We start from the raw sequence: 15,645 nt of genomic DNA, 5'->3' as shown, positions 1-15,645 counted from the left end.
AACTGACACTTGTCTTCACATGGAGCTGTGTGAGAACTGACTCTTGTCTTAACATGGAGCTGTGTGGCTATTGACTCTTGTCTTTACATGGAGCTGTGTGGCTATTGACTCTTGTCTTCACATGGAGCTGTGTGGCTATTGACTCTTGTCTTCACATGGAGCTGTGTGGCTATTGACTCTTATCTTCACATGGAGCTGTGTGGGTATTGACTCTTGTCTTCACATGGAGCTGTGTGGCTATTGACTCTTGTCTTCACATGGAGCTGTGTGGCTATTGACTCTTGTCTTCACATGGAGCTGTGTGGCTATTGACTCTTGTCTTCACATGGAGCTATGTGAGAACTGACTCTTGTCTTCACATGGAGCTGTGTGGCTATTGACTCTTTTCTTCAGATGGAGCTGTGTGGCTATTGACTCTGCAAAATGGCCCCATATATTAATGGGTGATGGGGGAACATAGTGTATACAAACCCTTGATGATGATAATCTACAGCAATGCTATCAGACTTCTATCCTACACTGTATGTTGTCTATGTCTGTATTCAGAGTTTTCCGACAGTGGGGCAAGGTTTTACTGCAAGATCTACTTTGCTGAGCCTTTCCGTCAGCTGCGTAAGCTCATCTTTTCAGCAGGGGAGGAAATGTGAGTACTCAGTAGAACCCTCTGAAAACACTGGTCTCGAGTATGTTTTACTCACTATATACTGACTGCAATATCATTTAAAGATAGAGAACTTAATGTTGATGAGGGTGGTGATGAGGTTGGTGATAAGTATATCAATGAGTGTGTTGAAGGGGGACATGTGGGTTTTGATCAGTGGGGTGATGAGGGTGGTGATTAGAGTGGGGATGAAGTTTGTGATGAGGTTGGTGATGTGGGTGGTGATAAGTATGTAGATGAGGGTGGTGATAAAAGTGGTGATGAGATTGGTGATGAGGGTGGGGATGAGAGTGTGGATGAGGGTGAGGATGTATATGGTGATGGAAGTGATGATGAATCATGAGGGTGGTGATAAGTATGGTGATGAGGTTAGGGGTGAGGTGGGGATGAGGTTAGGGGTGAGGTGGTGATGAGGTTAGGGGTGAGGTGGGGATGAAGTTGGTAATGAAGGTGAGGATGTATATGGTGATGGTGATGATGAATGATGATGATGGGGATAAGTATGGTGATGAGGTTAGGGGTCGGGTGGAGATGAGGATGAGGGTGGTGTTGAGGATGGAGATGAGGGTGGTGATGATGGTGGTGATGGGAGTGGGAATGAGGGTGGGGTTGAGGGTGGTTATGGTGGTGGGGATGAGATTGGTGATGAGGGTGAGGGTGATGAGAGTGGGAATGAGAGTGGTGATGAGTGTGGTGATGAGAGTGGTGATGAGGGTGGTGATGGGGGTGGTGATGAGGGTGAGGATGGGAGTGATGATGAGGATGGAGATGAGAGTGGTGATGAGGGTGAGGGTGATGAGAGTTGTGATGAGGGTGGTGATGAGGGTGGGAATGAGGGTGGTGATGAGGGTGGTGATGAGAGTGGTGATGAGGGTGGCAATGAGAGTGGTGATGAGAGTTATGATGAGGGTGGTGATGAGGATGGTGATGAGAGTTATGATGAGGGTGGTGATGAGAGTGGTGATGAGGGTGAGGGTGGTGAGGGTGGTGATGAGGGTGAGGGTGGTGATGAGGGTGGTGAGAGTGGTGATGAGGGTGAGGGTGGTGAGAGTGGTGATGAGAGTGGTGATGAGGGTGAGGGTGATGAGAGTGGTGATGAGGGTGAGGGTGATGAGAGTGGTGATGAGAGTGGTGATCAGGGTGAGGGTGGTGAGAGTGGTGATGAGAGTGGTGATGAGGGTGGTGAGAGTGGTGATGAGGGTGAGGGTGATGAGAGTGGTGATGAGAGTGGTGATGAGGGTGAGGGTGGTGAGAGTGGTGATGAGGGTGAGGGTGATGAGAGTGGTGATGAGGGTGAGGGTGGTGAGAGGGGTGATGAGAGTGGTGATGAGGGTGAGGGTGGTGAGAGTGGTGATGAGGGTGAGGGTGGTGAGAGTGGTGATGAGGGTGAGGGTAATGAGAGTGGTGATGAGGGTGGTGATGAGCTGCCATTTCTGCTGTTTAGGTTCATCAGGTCCTTGTGTCGTTGCAAGCCCTGGGAGGCCAAGGGAGGGAAGTCCGGATCCACCTTCTGTAAGACTGATGGTGAGTCTTTACTTCACTTACTGTCTGGTACCAACTGGTTGACCTTGCTAGAAAGAGTGTCTCTCCCATTAATGCGGCCCTAAATGTTTGGAAATTGATCCAGTTATATATTATTTGTTTGATAATTTATTTATTTTTAACACAAAAGTTAAATTTAATGTTGATGGTTTTGTGGTTTTGTGGTTTATACAGCAGTGACAGATGTCTGTGATATGTTGTAAATGAGCAATTCATCTTGAAACAGATGTCTGTGAGTTGAGGTTAGGTGAGGTGAAAAGAGGTTTGACATCGCGTCCAAGATTATTGCACTTAAATATAGCAGATGCTCTACCACTAGACCACAGAGGGGGTCCAGATGTCTGTGAGCCTGTGTGACATGTTGTAAATGACCGATTCATCTTGAAACAGTTGTCTGTGAGCCTGTGTGACATGTTGTAGATGACCGATTCATCTTGAAACAGATGTCTGTGAGCCTGTGTGACATGTTGTAGATGACCGATTCATCTTGAAACAGATGTCTGTGAGCCTGTGTGACATGTTGTAAATGACCGATTCATCTTGAAACAGATGTCTGTGAGCCTGTGTGACATGTTGTAAATGACCGATTCATCTTGAAACAGATGTCTGTGAGCCTGTGTGACATGTTGTAGATGACCGATTCATCTTGAAACAGATGTCTGTGAGCCTGTGTGACATGTTGTAGATGACTGATTCATCTTGAAACAGATGTCTGTGAGCCTGTGTGACATGTTGTAAATGACCGATTCATCTTGAAACAGATGTCTGTGAGCCTGTGTGACATGTTGTAAATGACCGATTCATCTTGAAACAGATGTCTGTGAGCCTGTGTGACATGTTGTAGATGACTGATTCATCTTGAAACAGATGTCTATGAGCCTGTGTGACATGTTGTAGATGACCGATTCATCTTGAAACAGATGTCTGTGAGCCTGTGTGACATGTTGTAAATGACCGATTCATCTTGAAACAGATGTCTGTGAGCCTGTGTGACATGTTGTAAATGACCGATTCATCTTGAAACAGATGTCTGTGAGCCTGTGTGACATGTTGTAAATGACCGATTCATCTTGAAACAGATGTCTGTGAGCATGTGTGACATGTTGTAAATGACCGATTCATCTTGAAACAGATGTCTGTGAGCCTGTGTGACATGTTGTAGATGACTGATTCATCTTGAAACAGATGTCTGTGAGCCTGTGTGACATGTTTTAGATGACTGATTCATCTTGAAACAGATGTCTGTAAGCCTGTGTGACATGTTGTAAATGACCGATTCATCTTGAAACAGATGTCTGTGAGCCTGTGTGACATGTTTTAAATGACCGATTCATCTTGAAACAGATGTCTGTGAGCCTGTGTGACATGTTGTAGATGACTGATTCATCTTGAAACAGATGTCTGTGAGCCTGTGTGACATGTTGTAGATGACCGATTCATCTTGAAACAGATGTCTGTGAGCCTGTGTGACATGTTGTAAATGACCGATTCATCTTGAAACAGATGTCTGTGAGCCTGTGTGACATGTTGTAAATGACCGATTCATCTTGAAACAGATGTCTGTGAGCCTGTGTGACATGTTGTAAATGACCGATTCATCTTGAAACAGATGTCTGTGAGCATGTGTGACATGTTGTAAATGACCGATTCATCTTGAAACAGATGTCTGTGAGCCTGTGTGACATGTTGTAGATGACTGATTCATCTTGAAACAGATGTCTGTGAGCCTGTGTGACATGTTTTAGATGACTGATTCATCTTGAAACAGATGTCTGTAAGCCTGTGTGACATGTTGTAAATGACCGATTCATCTTGAAACAGATGTCTGTGAGCCTGTGTGACATGTTGTAAATGACCGATTCATCTTGAAACAGATGTCTGTGAGCCTGTGTGACATGTTGTAGATGACTGATTCATCTTGAAACAGATGTCTGTGAGCCTGTGTGACATGTTGTAGATGACCGATTCATCTTGAAACAGATGTCTATGAGCCTGTGTGACATGTTGTAGATGACTGATTCATCTTGAAACAGATGTCTGTGAGCCTGTGTGACATGTTGTAGATGACCGATTCATCTTGAAACAGATGTCTGTGAGCCTGTGTGACATGTTGTAAATGACCGATTCATCTTGAAACAGATGTCTGTGAGCCTGTGTGACATGTTGTAAATGACCGATTCATCTTGAAACAGATGTCTGTGAGCCTGTGTGACATGTTGTAAATGACCGATTCATCTTGAAACAGATGTCTGTGAGCCTGTGTGACATGTTGTAGATGACCGATTCATCTTGAAACAGATGTCTGTGAGCCTGTGTGACATGTTGTAAATGACAGATTCATCTTGAAACAGATGTCTGTGAGCCTGTGTGACATGTTGTAAATGACAGATTCATCTTGAAACAGATGTCTGTGAGCCTGTGTGACATGTTGTAGATGACCGATTCATCTTGAAACAGATGTCTGTGAGCCTGTGTGACATGTTGTAGATGACTGATTCATCTTGAAACAGATGTCTGTGAGCCTGTGTGACATGTTGTAGATGACTGATTCATCTTGAAACAGATGTCTGTGAGCCTGTGTGACATGTTGTAAATGACAGATTCATCTTGAAACAGATGTCTGTGAGCCTGTGTGACATGTTGTAAATGACAGATTCATCTTGAAACAGATGTCTGTGAGCCTGTGTGACATGTTGTAAATGACAGATTCATCTTGAAACAGATGTCTGTGAGCCTGTGTGACATGTTGTAGATGACCGATTCATCTTGAAACAGATGTCTGTGAGCCTGTGTGACATGTTGTAAATGACCGATTCATCTTGAAACAGATGTCTGTGAGCCTGTGTGACATGTTGTAGATGACTGATTCATCTTGAAACAGATGTCTGTGAGCCTGTGTGACATGTTGTAGATGCCAGATTCATCTTTAAACAGATGTCTATGAGCCTGTGTGACATGTTGTAGATGACCGATTCATCTTGAAACATGTCTGTGAGCATGTGTGACATGTTGTAAATGACAGATTCATCTTGAAACAGATGTCTGTGAGCCTGTGTGACATGTTGTAAATGACAGATTCATCTTGAAACAGATGTCTGTGAGCCTGTGTGACATGTTGTAGATGACCGATTCATCTTGAAACAGATGTCTGTGAGCCTGTGTGACATGTTGTAAATGACCGATTCATCTTGAAACAGATGTCTGTGAGCCTGTGTGACATGTTGTAAATGACCGATTCATCTTGAAACAGATGTCTGTGAGCCTGTGTGACATGTTGTAGATGACCGATTCATCTTGAAACAGATGTCTGGTATGGAGGTTGAATCCTTTGAGAAGTTTGGTCCTGAATATTTCAAGTACATCACAAGAGCTTATGGGGAAAAGGTGAGCAGGAGATGTAGCATTATTCAACTCTCAGCATAAAATGAACCAAACCTTACTGCAAAGTTAATTTGTTGGTAAATACATAAACATTTCCTCTGCCTTGTCTAGATAGGTCATAGTAGATATGTATTTATTAATTTCTAAAAATGCATGGACGTTAAGTTAATGAGTGCAAGCATCAAATTTATATCATATTCAAGTAATTATCTTGTATAAGCCAAATTGACTTGTTAGACAATGTTAACTATGTGACTATGTAGAGGCCAACTGCACTGGCGAAGATCCTTGGCGTCTACAGGATTGGATTCCGCAACACCCAGACCAACCACGCTCTGAAGCAGGACCTGCTGGTGCTGGAGAACCTCTTCTACAACAGGAAGATCACCCAGGTTATCTCCCTTGACACATGCTTAAACATCAGTTGCACTTCTATGTAGTTATCACATCTACACAATATGCTTTTGTACCTTTTTGGAAGATTATGCTGTTTACATGGACTTCAGGTAATAGTAACTTGAAGTGTTTAACCTAATTCTGGTATTGCAGGCAGCTATCCTCATATGTTTTTCATGATGTATTATTTTATTGTTCTTCTGTAAATGTACTTTTAAGTCCTCAAATCCCAATATCAATCGTCAATGTGGGACACCGATGCACGTGTGTACTAACCTAAGTATGAGCCTTGTCTCATTGTGCTTTGTTACTCTTCCGCATTTGTAGTTTTTTTGTTTGGTTTTGCACATATCGTTGACATTTCATTATGGTTTATATTGACACGAGCATGATAAGTTAACAAATTCCATGTGCGCAGCTATGTTTACATGTTTGAGATAAATGTAATGTTTACTAGGCCTAGGCATGTGACCTGAAGTTGTTTCCATGTGTTCTAGGAGGTTCATGGTTTTATGTATTTTATGTTTGTTAGACATTTGACCTGAAGGGCTCGATGAGGAACCGCTTGGTTAATACTTCCGGAAAACGAGAGGAAGAACTGGTGCTGCTTGATGAAAACCTTCTCAAATGTCAGTAGCAATGATGCACTTACACCCAAATCGATATCTGTTCTAAATGTAAAAGTTTGGAAAGATGTTAGGAATATATGAGAAATGCTCTACCTGGCCATTGCACTGCGATTGGCTTCCTTCCTGCTGAGTGAAACACAAGAAATAACATGTATTAAATAGCACTACACTCTTGTGAAATGACAGCCAAAACACATTGATGACTCTGAAAGGCATGTGGTTGTGTCTTCGTGTTGATTGATATTGGCAAGCACTATTGTCAAGCCATGTGACAACAGTGGAGGTAGCATATCAGTGAGCATGACACATGTGGTTATTTTGTATCCATGCTGTTGGATATCACCCTAGAAATTGTAAGAAACACTGCTTCCATCTGTTTTCTGATACAAGAGTTAAACTGTCGTTTCATGACGTTTTTACTGTTGTTTCAGTAAGCGTGGAGTCACCCCTGTACATGCGGCCTCACTCCAAGACGGTGCTGAATGCTGCCATCTCAAGTGACTCGGAGTTCCTGTCTAGCAACCTGGTGATGGACTACTCCCTGCTGGTGGGTCTGGACGAGGCCAGGAAGGAGCTGGTGGTTGGCATCATCGGTCAGTCTAACTGCACACAACAAATAGTCAAGTGTCATTCACTTTTGCATGATAATAAGTTTAATCATATAATGGGTAGGCTTCTCGGCAGGATAAAGCTAACGGATTATAGCGATACTGGGTCATATGCGGATAGAGATTCAAATATCAAAGGTCAAGTAGGGATTAATTTCAGTGTTTACAAACAAACATTGACCTTGACCTCGTCATTCGACGATCAGGTTAACCAAAGGGAATCTGGAGAAACTACTGGAATAATTGCTCTCATTATCAAAAGAATAGTCTAATATACTGAAAATCAGTGTCTAACTGTGACAGAGCTAAGGCACTTTGCAAGTTATTGCTTGTCTCTGTCAGTCTTCATAAGATCTGTGTTATCTCTCTCCAGATTACATTCGCACCTTCACCTGGGACAAGAAGCTGGAGATGTTGGTGAAGTCCCAGATTGGCATCATCGGTGGACAGGGTGGGTGATGGTGGCTGTGTGGCCCACTACAGTAGAAATATGATATTCTAAAATGATTACCTCATGCTTCTTGTCGACAATCACCATAAAAGTTTTATAGATTAATATGCAGGTGTTTTTCATCCTGATTGTCAGGTAAGACGCCCACAGTTGTCTCCCCTCAGTTGTACCGCAGCCGCTTCCTGGAGGCTATGGACCGCTACTTCCTCCATGTTCCAGACCAGTGGAGCGGCCTTGGCAGTGGTCAGTAGACACACTCATTCACTCACTGTCATTGGTAGAAAACAAACAGTGATATTAGGATTATTGTGTAAATCATCTTTCTGAAGCATACGCTCAAGCAGTGCAGGTTTCAGCAAAGATGTATATAGATAGGATGTGTGATACGTAAGCAGGCCAAGTAAATCGACAGCACATGTGAACGACCCCCCTGCCATGAGGCGAGTGGTCGATCTTTGGTCATCTGGCCCTGGAGCAATGCCTACTGTATCAACTTCCTCAGTTACCAAACTTCAGGACAATAGCACAAATCAGAGTAATTCTTACGAAACTTCTACCTCCATTACATCTCTGCCATAAATCCTGTATTTTGGCTTCAGTCACACTTACTAAAATTTTCAGATTTTCAACGGACGTCCTCTTCACTGCCAATTACACACACAACTAGTTATCGCCAAGTAGTCTTGTAACTACCTAAGCCATGACGTCATGATGGTTTCAGTTTTTTTCCTGTGTGTGCTAGAGTCAACACCTATTGTAATAGTAGTAACAATCTAGCACTTGGTAGTAAGTCACATTATTCTAAGATTATTCTAATAAATAAAACAGACATATAGGTATATATATAGAATACTAAACGAGCTCCCGTGTAATACCACTTTCAGATACCACAACTATTCATGAGTTTCATAAAATTGGTTTTACACGGGAGCAAATTTAGTATTTTATATATTACTTGCCATTATTAACGTTTTTACAATTATACTGTTGAGTGTGAATAGGCTGACACCTACTCGATCCACGGCATAATCCAATTGAGTTTAACAGCATAATACTTCAAACACATCAAAATTTGAAACGTATGAATTTCATACCCTACAACGGTCCACAACGGTCCGTTTCACAAAATTATCGTAGCGCTAAGGTTATCGCAACTCACATACTCTAACTTAGACTAATGACTGTTGTTGCGCTAAAATACGGTCGCTTCATGAAACAGGGCCTTGCACCTCAAAGTTTACAATCACGTCACAATACCCGATGACGTAATTTGTGGAATTTTGTTGCAAGATCCATTGGCGAAACAATGCCATGTGACGTCAGCCTAGCAACAAGGTTGCTGGGGTCATCTAGTGTGCATAAGCTCTTCTCAGTGATCTATCATCTCCACACGTAATGTTGTTGAATAAGCCAAGGGATGTTGAGAGCTTTCAATATTTGATCGTTAAATGTGTTCCGAGAGTGTATAAGCACGCGTTTTGGTATTACACAATGTGTAATACAGCTGTATGTTTATTAAACGGGTGATCTCTTCACGGGCAAGTAATAAACATCAATATTACTGCTGGAGTAAGAGCATGCTTGTGGGTATAGCTGGTGTTTGGTGTTCTTTGTGAGGTCTACTCCCGGGTTGCAAGAAGTGTGGCCGTTTTCATGGTCACGGATGATCCTCATGATAACTGCACAAAGTGCAGAGGCACTTCATGTAACAAGAGAAGAGATGTGAGAAGAGATGTGAGAAGACCTTCTCCAAGATGGCCGAGGCTTTGACCAAGGCCAAGAGACATGAGACTGCTAAGAAGAAGGTGGAAAACATCACAGCCGAGGAATCAGCTTCCACCAAGAGTCTCCCTCTCCAGCTGACCCATCATCTCCTGTACCCTCCATGAGTCTCATCCATCAACTGTTGAAAGAATAGCAGGAGATGATGAAGAGCATGTTTGAGACGTAGCTCTCACTGCTGGTTGAAGAGGATATGAGATAGCTCTGACAGGGAAGAATTCCCTGGTCACGAAACCACAGAGGGGGATGCCATCTGTCCCACCTTCATATAAGGCCTTCTTCAGATGACCAGCAAGCTGAGCCGTACGGCCAGCCAACCTGTCTGTTAGTAAGTGTGACCGAAGCCAAAATACAGGATTTAAGGCAGAGATGTAATAGTAAGGTAGTATTCTTAGAATTATTAACAATGATAACTATTGTTCGATTTTACTCCACGAGAATGTCATGTGCATGTGCATTTTATGGGTTCCAGAGATGTATTGCCAATTTTATCATGCATGTTATAAAAACATGACTGTTATATATATCTACTATGTTTTTATCATCAGTCATTCTAAGTGCAATTATGCTGCGAACTGGTATTGGGATGATTCCAATGTTGATTTATTGGAAATGTTGGGTGAATGGATGGAGGATGAAATAGATTTCTGCTCGTATTCATGGTCTGAGGAGGAGAGTAACTCTTTCAAATGATCTAAGACAGATATGAACACCACAGAAAAATCTACACTTAAGACGAGAGTCTACCAGTGTCCACAATGTGTAAAACAATATTTGTCCTTGTCTGGGTTCAGAGGTCATGTCAAAAAACACAAACGATCTGATTTAAAGGGCGAGTTCTAATGCATGTTTTCATTATTTTTTTTATTTTTTGCTAAATGTCTCCTAAAAAAATGTGATAATCATGCATGTATGACGTGCATGCTCATGTGCGTGCCTGCGCACACGTATGTATGCAATGATAAACAGTAACATTCATCCTGGTAAAAGCCTTCAAAATTGATGCTAATTTATATACCCTGTCTATGAAGCACATCACCAGTGCATACACAATCCCTACATTTGCTATGAAAATGTGTTTACCTTCCATAGTGAATTCAGGGAAACGAACAGATCATAACAATTAAACTTTGTCACATTTGAAATTTGCGATAAAACATCTCTAGACAGGATGATTTACCGATTAATTTGTATTTCCTGTTCTGCTAGGCATTGGTTTATTTGCAGAGAGAAGGATTACCTTGTGTATTATCTCTTAAACTAAAGCAGCAGCAATCAGCTGTACACACATTTTCTCGGAATCTACCGGTGAATCGTTAAACAATTACCCAATAATATAACTTACATTTGTTTTGATACAATGATCGGAAGAATTCTGTCTGAAATTATTATTTATCTGGAATAATAAATTCCAATATCATGTTATATAAGTTGCAGCTTTACTATATATATTTGAAATACTTTAATAACCAAAAGTGTAGCACTTTGGTACAGCTGATTGCTATTGCTGGATATTTTTTCTTAGGAACAATTTGACCAAAATGAATGTAAACAATATTGAATGAAGTTTTGAATAAAATTAATAAAATAGATGACAAACATGAGTCCAGATATACAATGAACACTTTTTATAACCAGTCTAATTACATAATTAATTTGTGTTGTTCAGTACTGATTTGTTGAATATGGTATTTCTGGTGTTACATGGGGGAAAAAATCATCAAAACTCTTCAACACTGTGTATAAAGAGACCCCCCTTGAAAGCCCCCTAATTCTAGGTACGAAAAACTTGCTTTATACACAGCGATATACAGTTCTTTGTAACTTTTCATAAAAATAGACACATTGACAAAAATACCACTTTAATATGCCCCAAATCAAGTCCGCAATAAATTAATTCATTAATTTTCAGATTTTCATCCAAATATTTTTTTAAATAGTGGATTTTTTATTGATATGTTTTGCTGAAAATCCTTGTCAAAATGAAAATATGTTGGGAATCAAATTGTAATATATTAGGGCGAGGAATGAGAATTGACAGAGGTAAGTACAACACCGACTCTTGTTTCTTCGACCGATTGCCTTTCTCTTTGACACAGGCCAAGGAGTAGGGAGTAGCTAAGCGACAAAAGACATATACTATTCATATACAACTTATCCTGCATTTCTCCTTAATGCATTTACTGCTTACCTACTTACTCAACTGTTGGTCTGCATCACAACAGTTGAGGGCACGTGGCTCACATGTGATGACGTCATGTGAGCACCATAGTACTGCTTGTCCCCAGACAGACATGCTGCTCTAATAAATTGTCCAGTTTGGGATTAACCTTTGGTGTTGTTTATTGCCATATTTTGCTGACAGCGTGTCCACCATCTTGGTTTTGAAATCGGCGCCACAAGTTATGACTGCCTATACTTCAAAAGGGATTTTAGCCAAGGACAATAATTAAATCACAAAAACAAGATATTGGTAGCTTTCTTGTGTATTCTAAGTAATGACAACACTTACCTTTAGTTCATAAAATGCTATGTAGGTGCCGCAATCTAAAAACAATCCAATGTCTTTCACTCAGATAGTGACTTACCAAAAGTGCTGTTATAATTAGTGCGTCTCACATCAGTGAGGACAATCAGAGCAGGCTGCATATCCTATCTATATATGTCTTTTGTTTCTGGCATGTCTGGGCTAGCAAGCACATTTTTCCTCTCACAGGAACCACAACCCTTCAAGTTAGCACTGATATTGCTTTAAAGTCTGCCCCTGAAAATTGTTTTCATTTTTGTGTGTCTTTACTTCATTCCTAGATTTTCCCAATCCGTGTGACTCCTGGATCCAGACAGCTCAAGACATAGATACTTCGATAAAGAGATGAGGTCGACTACACCCAGCTGACTGTGATACAGCACATAGACTTGTGTCATCTCTCAGGTCATCTTGCAGCCACACTAGCTGTGTATGTTACACAGATGTCATAGATAACGGTTGTCATCACTATGTTGTTGTTGTATGCATGTTATGTAGAAGTCATATCATCTATGCATACATGTACATTGTCACGTTAATAAGAATGCTGTTACATGTTGTTTAACTCAGCTTGTCTCAGACTCGGTCACTCAGTAAGTACTCCCAGACTAACTACCTGAAACTCTCAGGTTACTGTGAACTCCATGTTACCTGAAAACTCCCAGGTTACTATGAACTCTCTAGTTATCTGTAAACTCCATGGTACCTGAAACCTCCCAGGGTTACCTGTAAACTCTCTAGTTATCTGTAAACTCCATGGTACCTGAAAACTCCCAGGGTTACCTGTAAACTCTCTAGTTATATTTAAACTCCATGGTATCTGAAAACTCCCAGTGTTACCTGTAAACTCTCTAGTTATCTTTAAACTCCATGTTACCTGAAAACTCCCAGACTACCTGAAAACTCCCAGGGTTACCTGTAAACTCTCTAGTTATCTGTAAACTCCATGTTACCTGAAAACTCCCAGGGTTACCTGTAAACTCTCTAGTTATCTGTAAACTCCATGGTACCTGAAAACTCCCAGGGTTACCTGTAAACTCTCTAGTTATCTGTAAACTCCATGTTACCTGAAAACTCCCAGACTACCTGAAAACTCCCAGGGTTACCTGTAAACTCTCTAGTTATCTGTAAACTCCATGTTACCTGAAAACTCCCAGGGTTACCTGTAAACTCTCTAGTTATCTGTAAACTCCATGGTATCTGAAAACTCCCAGTGTAACCTGTAAACTCTCTAGTTATCTGTAAACTCCATGGTACCTGAAAACTCCCAGGGTTACCTGTAAACTCTCTAGTTATCTGTAAACTCCATGTTACCTGAAAACTCCCAGGGTTACCTGTTAACTCTCTAGTTATCTTTAAACTCCATGTTACCTGAAAACTCCCAGGGTTACCTGTAAACTCTCTAGTTATCTGTAAACTCCATGGTACCTGAAAACTCCCAGTGTAACCTGTAAACTCTCTAGTTATCTGTAAACTCCATGTTACCTGAAAACTCCCAGGATTACCTGTAAACTCTCTAGTTATCTGTAAACTCCATGTTACCTGAAAACTCCCAGGATTACCTGTAAACTCTCTAGTTATCTGTAAACTCCATGTTACCTGAAAACTCCCAGGATTACCTGTAAACTCTCTAGTTATCTGTAAACTCCATGGTACCTGAAAACTCCCAGGATTACCTGTAAACTCTCTAGTTATCTGTAAACTCCATGGTACCTGAAAACTCCCAGGATTACCTGTAAACTCTCTAGTTATCTGTAAACTCCATGTTACCTGAAAACTCCCAGGATTACCTGTAAACTCTCTAGTTATCTGTAAACTCCATGGTACCTGAAAACTCCCAGGATTACCTGTAAACTCTCTAGTTATCTGTAAACTCCATGTTACCTGAAAACTCCCAGGATTACCTGTAAACTCTCTAGTTATCTGTAAACTCCATGGTACCTGAAAACTCCCAGGATTACCTGTAAACTCTCTAGTTATCTGTAAACTCCATGGTACCTGAAAACTCCCAGGATTACCTGTAAACTCTCTAGTTATCTGTAAACCCCAATGATACCTGTAAGGAAGCCCAGAATGTTTGACATCTCTCAGCTAGTGTTTCCTGTGTGACCCAGCCAGGAAAGTCTGTAGGTTATCTGTGTCAGTGTTCACCAGGACAGCTACTTCATCTGAATCCACAAGGAAATCAGATATATAGGTTCTATGAAAATGCTGTCTTTGATGTCAATCATCTGTATTTATTGTTATATTTTTGTAATTCTTATGTTGAATGTCACATATGTGTTTGAGTCGTCGACCAGTGTTCTGTGTCGTGTACTTAATGAGATGTTAGTGTGAGGCTTTGTTTGGGAAAACCTGCACTGTGTCCTACCTTCACATAGTACACTGCCCCCTGTACCTGTACAGACTTGACCTTCAAATAATGGAAATAAGAAAAGCATATAATTTGATATATGTACATACCACTGCTTATTACTGAGTGAAAATCAGAATTTCCTCATAGGATATTAGACGATTGCCCTTAGATGTATATATGTGCTTAGCTGTAGACACTGATTTCTGCATGTACCTAGAAGATTGTCCCAAATTGTCAAACGTGTGCATGGCTGACTTGATGGTGTAGGGTTGAGCGACTTGCTGTACAGACTTTCATGCCTTACCTGTTGCAAGTTTGAACCCCGACTTCTCCCTGATTATCCTCCTGGTTTGTCAGCACCATATATACCCATCCTGCTGGTAGATGTGTCTGTAACTCACAACATTAATATGACATGATTTACATACTGTTCAAAGAGTATAAAACCCAATTCGCTCACTCCCCAAAACTGTCAAGAGCTTAAAGCCCTCCAATAGATCCCTTTTATTATGTTGTAGGTGTGGATGCTTTGAATGACATGACTAAATGTTCATGTTGTCTAAATACTGTACAAATGTCCCTTATAGTATATCCGACTATAGATATGTGCTTGCCTCAGTAGAACTCCCTGTTTCCCTATCAGTTTGTGTGGACATTAGGCAGGGATGCTGATTGTTTCTTGAAGTGTGCAGTACAGGTTTCATCTTGAATGTATATGGGAGTATTACTGGGGTATATGTTTGTTGCACCATAGAGAAAATGTATATATCTGAGGGGAAATGATGCTAATACATAACATGAAATCTATATGGCATTTTGTTGTTTATCACCTACAATTTAAGAAATAAAGTTTGCTCTACCTCCATGTATAGTGTAATAAAGTATAGTTTTGTCCCGAACTATGGGAGTTAAACCAGGAGGATGCTTGCACCAGAGTGCTTTGACGTTGTAATAGTTCATTATTACGTTATTACGCTACACACAGGGGTAGAGCAAACTTATTTTCTTTTCAAAGTTGACGATTTTAAGATTAATCTAATGTCTTATATGGAGCTGGAAATTCAATTTATTGATACCTAAAATTCACCATCATTTTATGATATCACAAACTAAATAACTGATGTCACAAATTTGATTATTATATATCCAAATGCTTTTTGTTTGTTTATTTGTTGTTTAATGCTGCACTCAGCAATATTCCAGCTGTATGACAGCGGTCTGTAAATAATCGAGTCTGGACCAGACAATCCATTGATTGACATCATGCCCATCGATCCAGGCAATTGGGATATAATGACATACACTGAACAAC

General features: G+C 40.9%; 1 protein-coding gene across 2 annotated transcripts in view; it reads left to right on the top strand.

Moving 5' to 3' along the window:
• Positions 1-15,140, top strand: part of LOC124126461 (1-phosphatidylinositol 3-phosphate 5-kinase-like) — a 124,995-nt gene extending 109,855 nt beyond the window's left edge. Inside the window, exons 35-43 of one of the 2 annotated variants that reach the window (XM_048382645.1) lie at positions 547-643; positions 2,106-2,185; positions 5,484-5,587; positions 5,848-5,976; positions 6,513-6,609; positions 7,041-7,202; positions 7,591-7,668; positions 7,804-7,911; positions 12,259-15,140. In XM_048382645.1, coding sequence (XP_048238602.1) covers positions 547-643; positions 2,106-2,185; positions 5,484-5,587; positions 5,848-5,976; positions 6,513-6,609; positions 7,041-7,202; positions 7,591-7,668; positions 7,804-7,911; positions 12,259-12,326 — 923 coding nt within the window. In that variant the 3' untranslated portion in view covers positions 12,327-15,140. The other variant, XM_048382647.1, reaches the window with a different exon arrangement.
• Positions 15,141-15,645: the final 505 nt, after the last annotated feature.

The sequence above is a fragment of the Haliotis rufescens genome, unplaced genomic scaffold (assembly GCF_023055435.1).
Source record: "Haliotis rufescens isolate VD_foot unplaced genomic scaffold, xgHalRufe1.0.p SCAF_4, whole genome shotgun sequence".
Lineage (NCBI taxonomy): Eukaryota > Metazoa > Mollusca > Gastropoda > Lepetellida > Haliotidae > Haliotis > Haliotis rufescens.
This window is presented reverse-complemented; position numbering and strand designations above follow the sequence as displayed.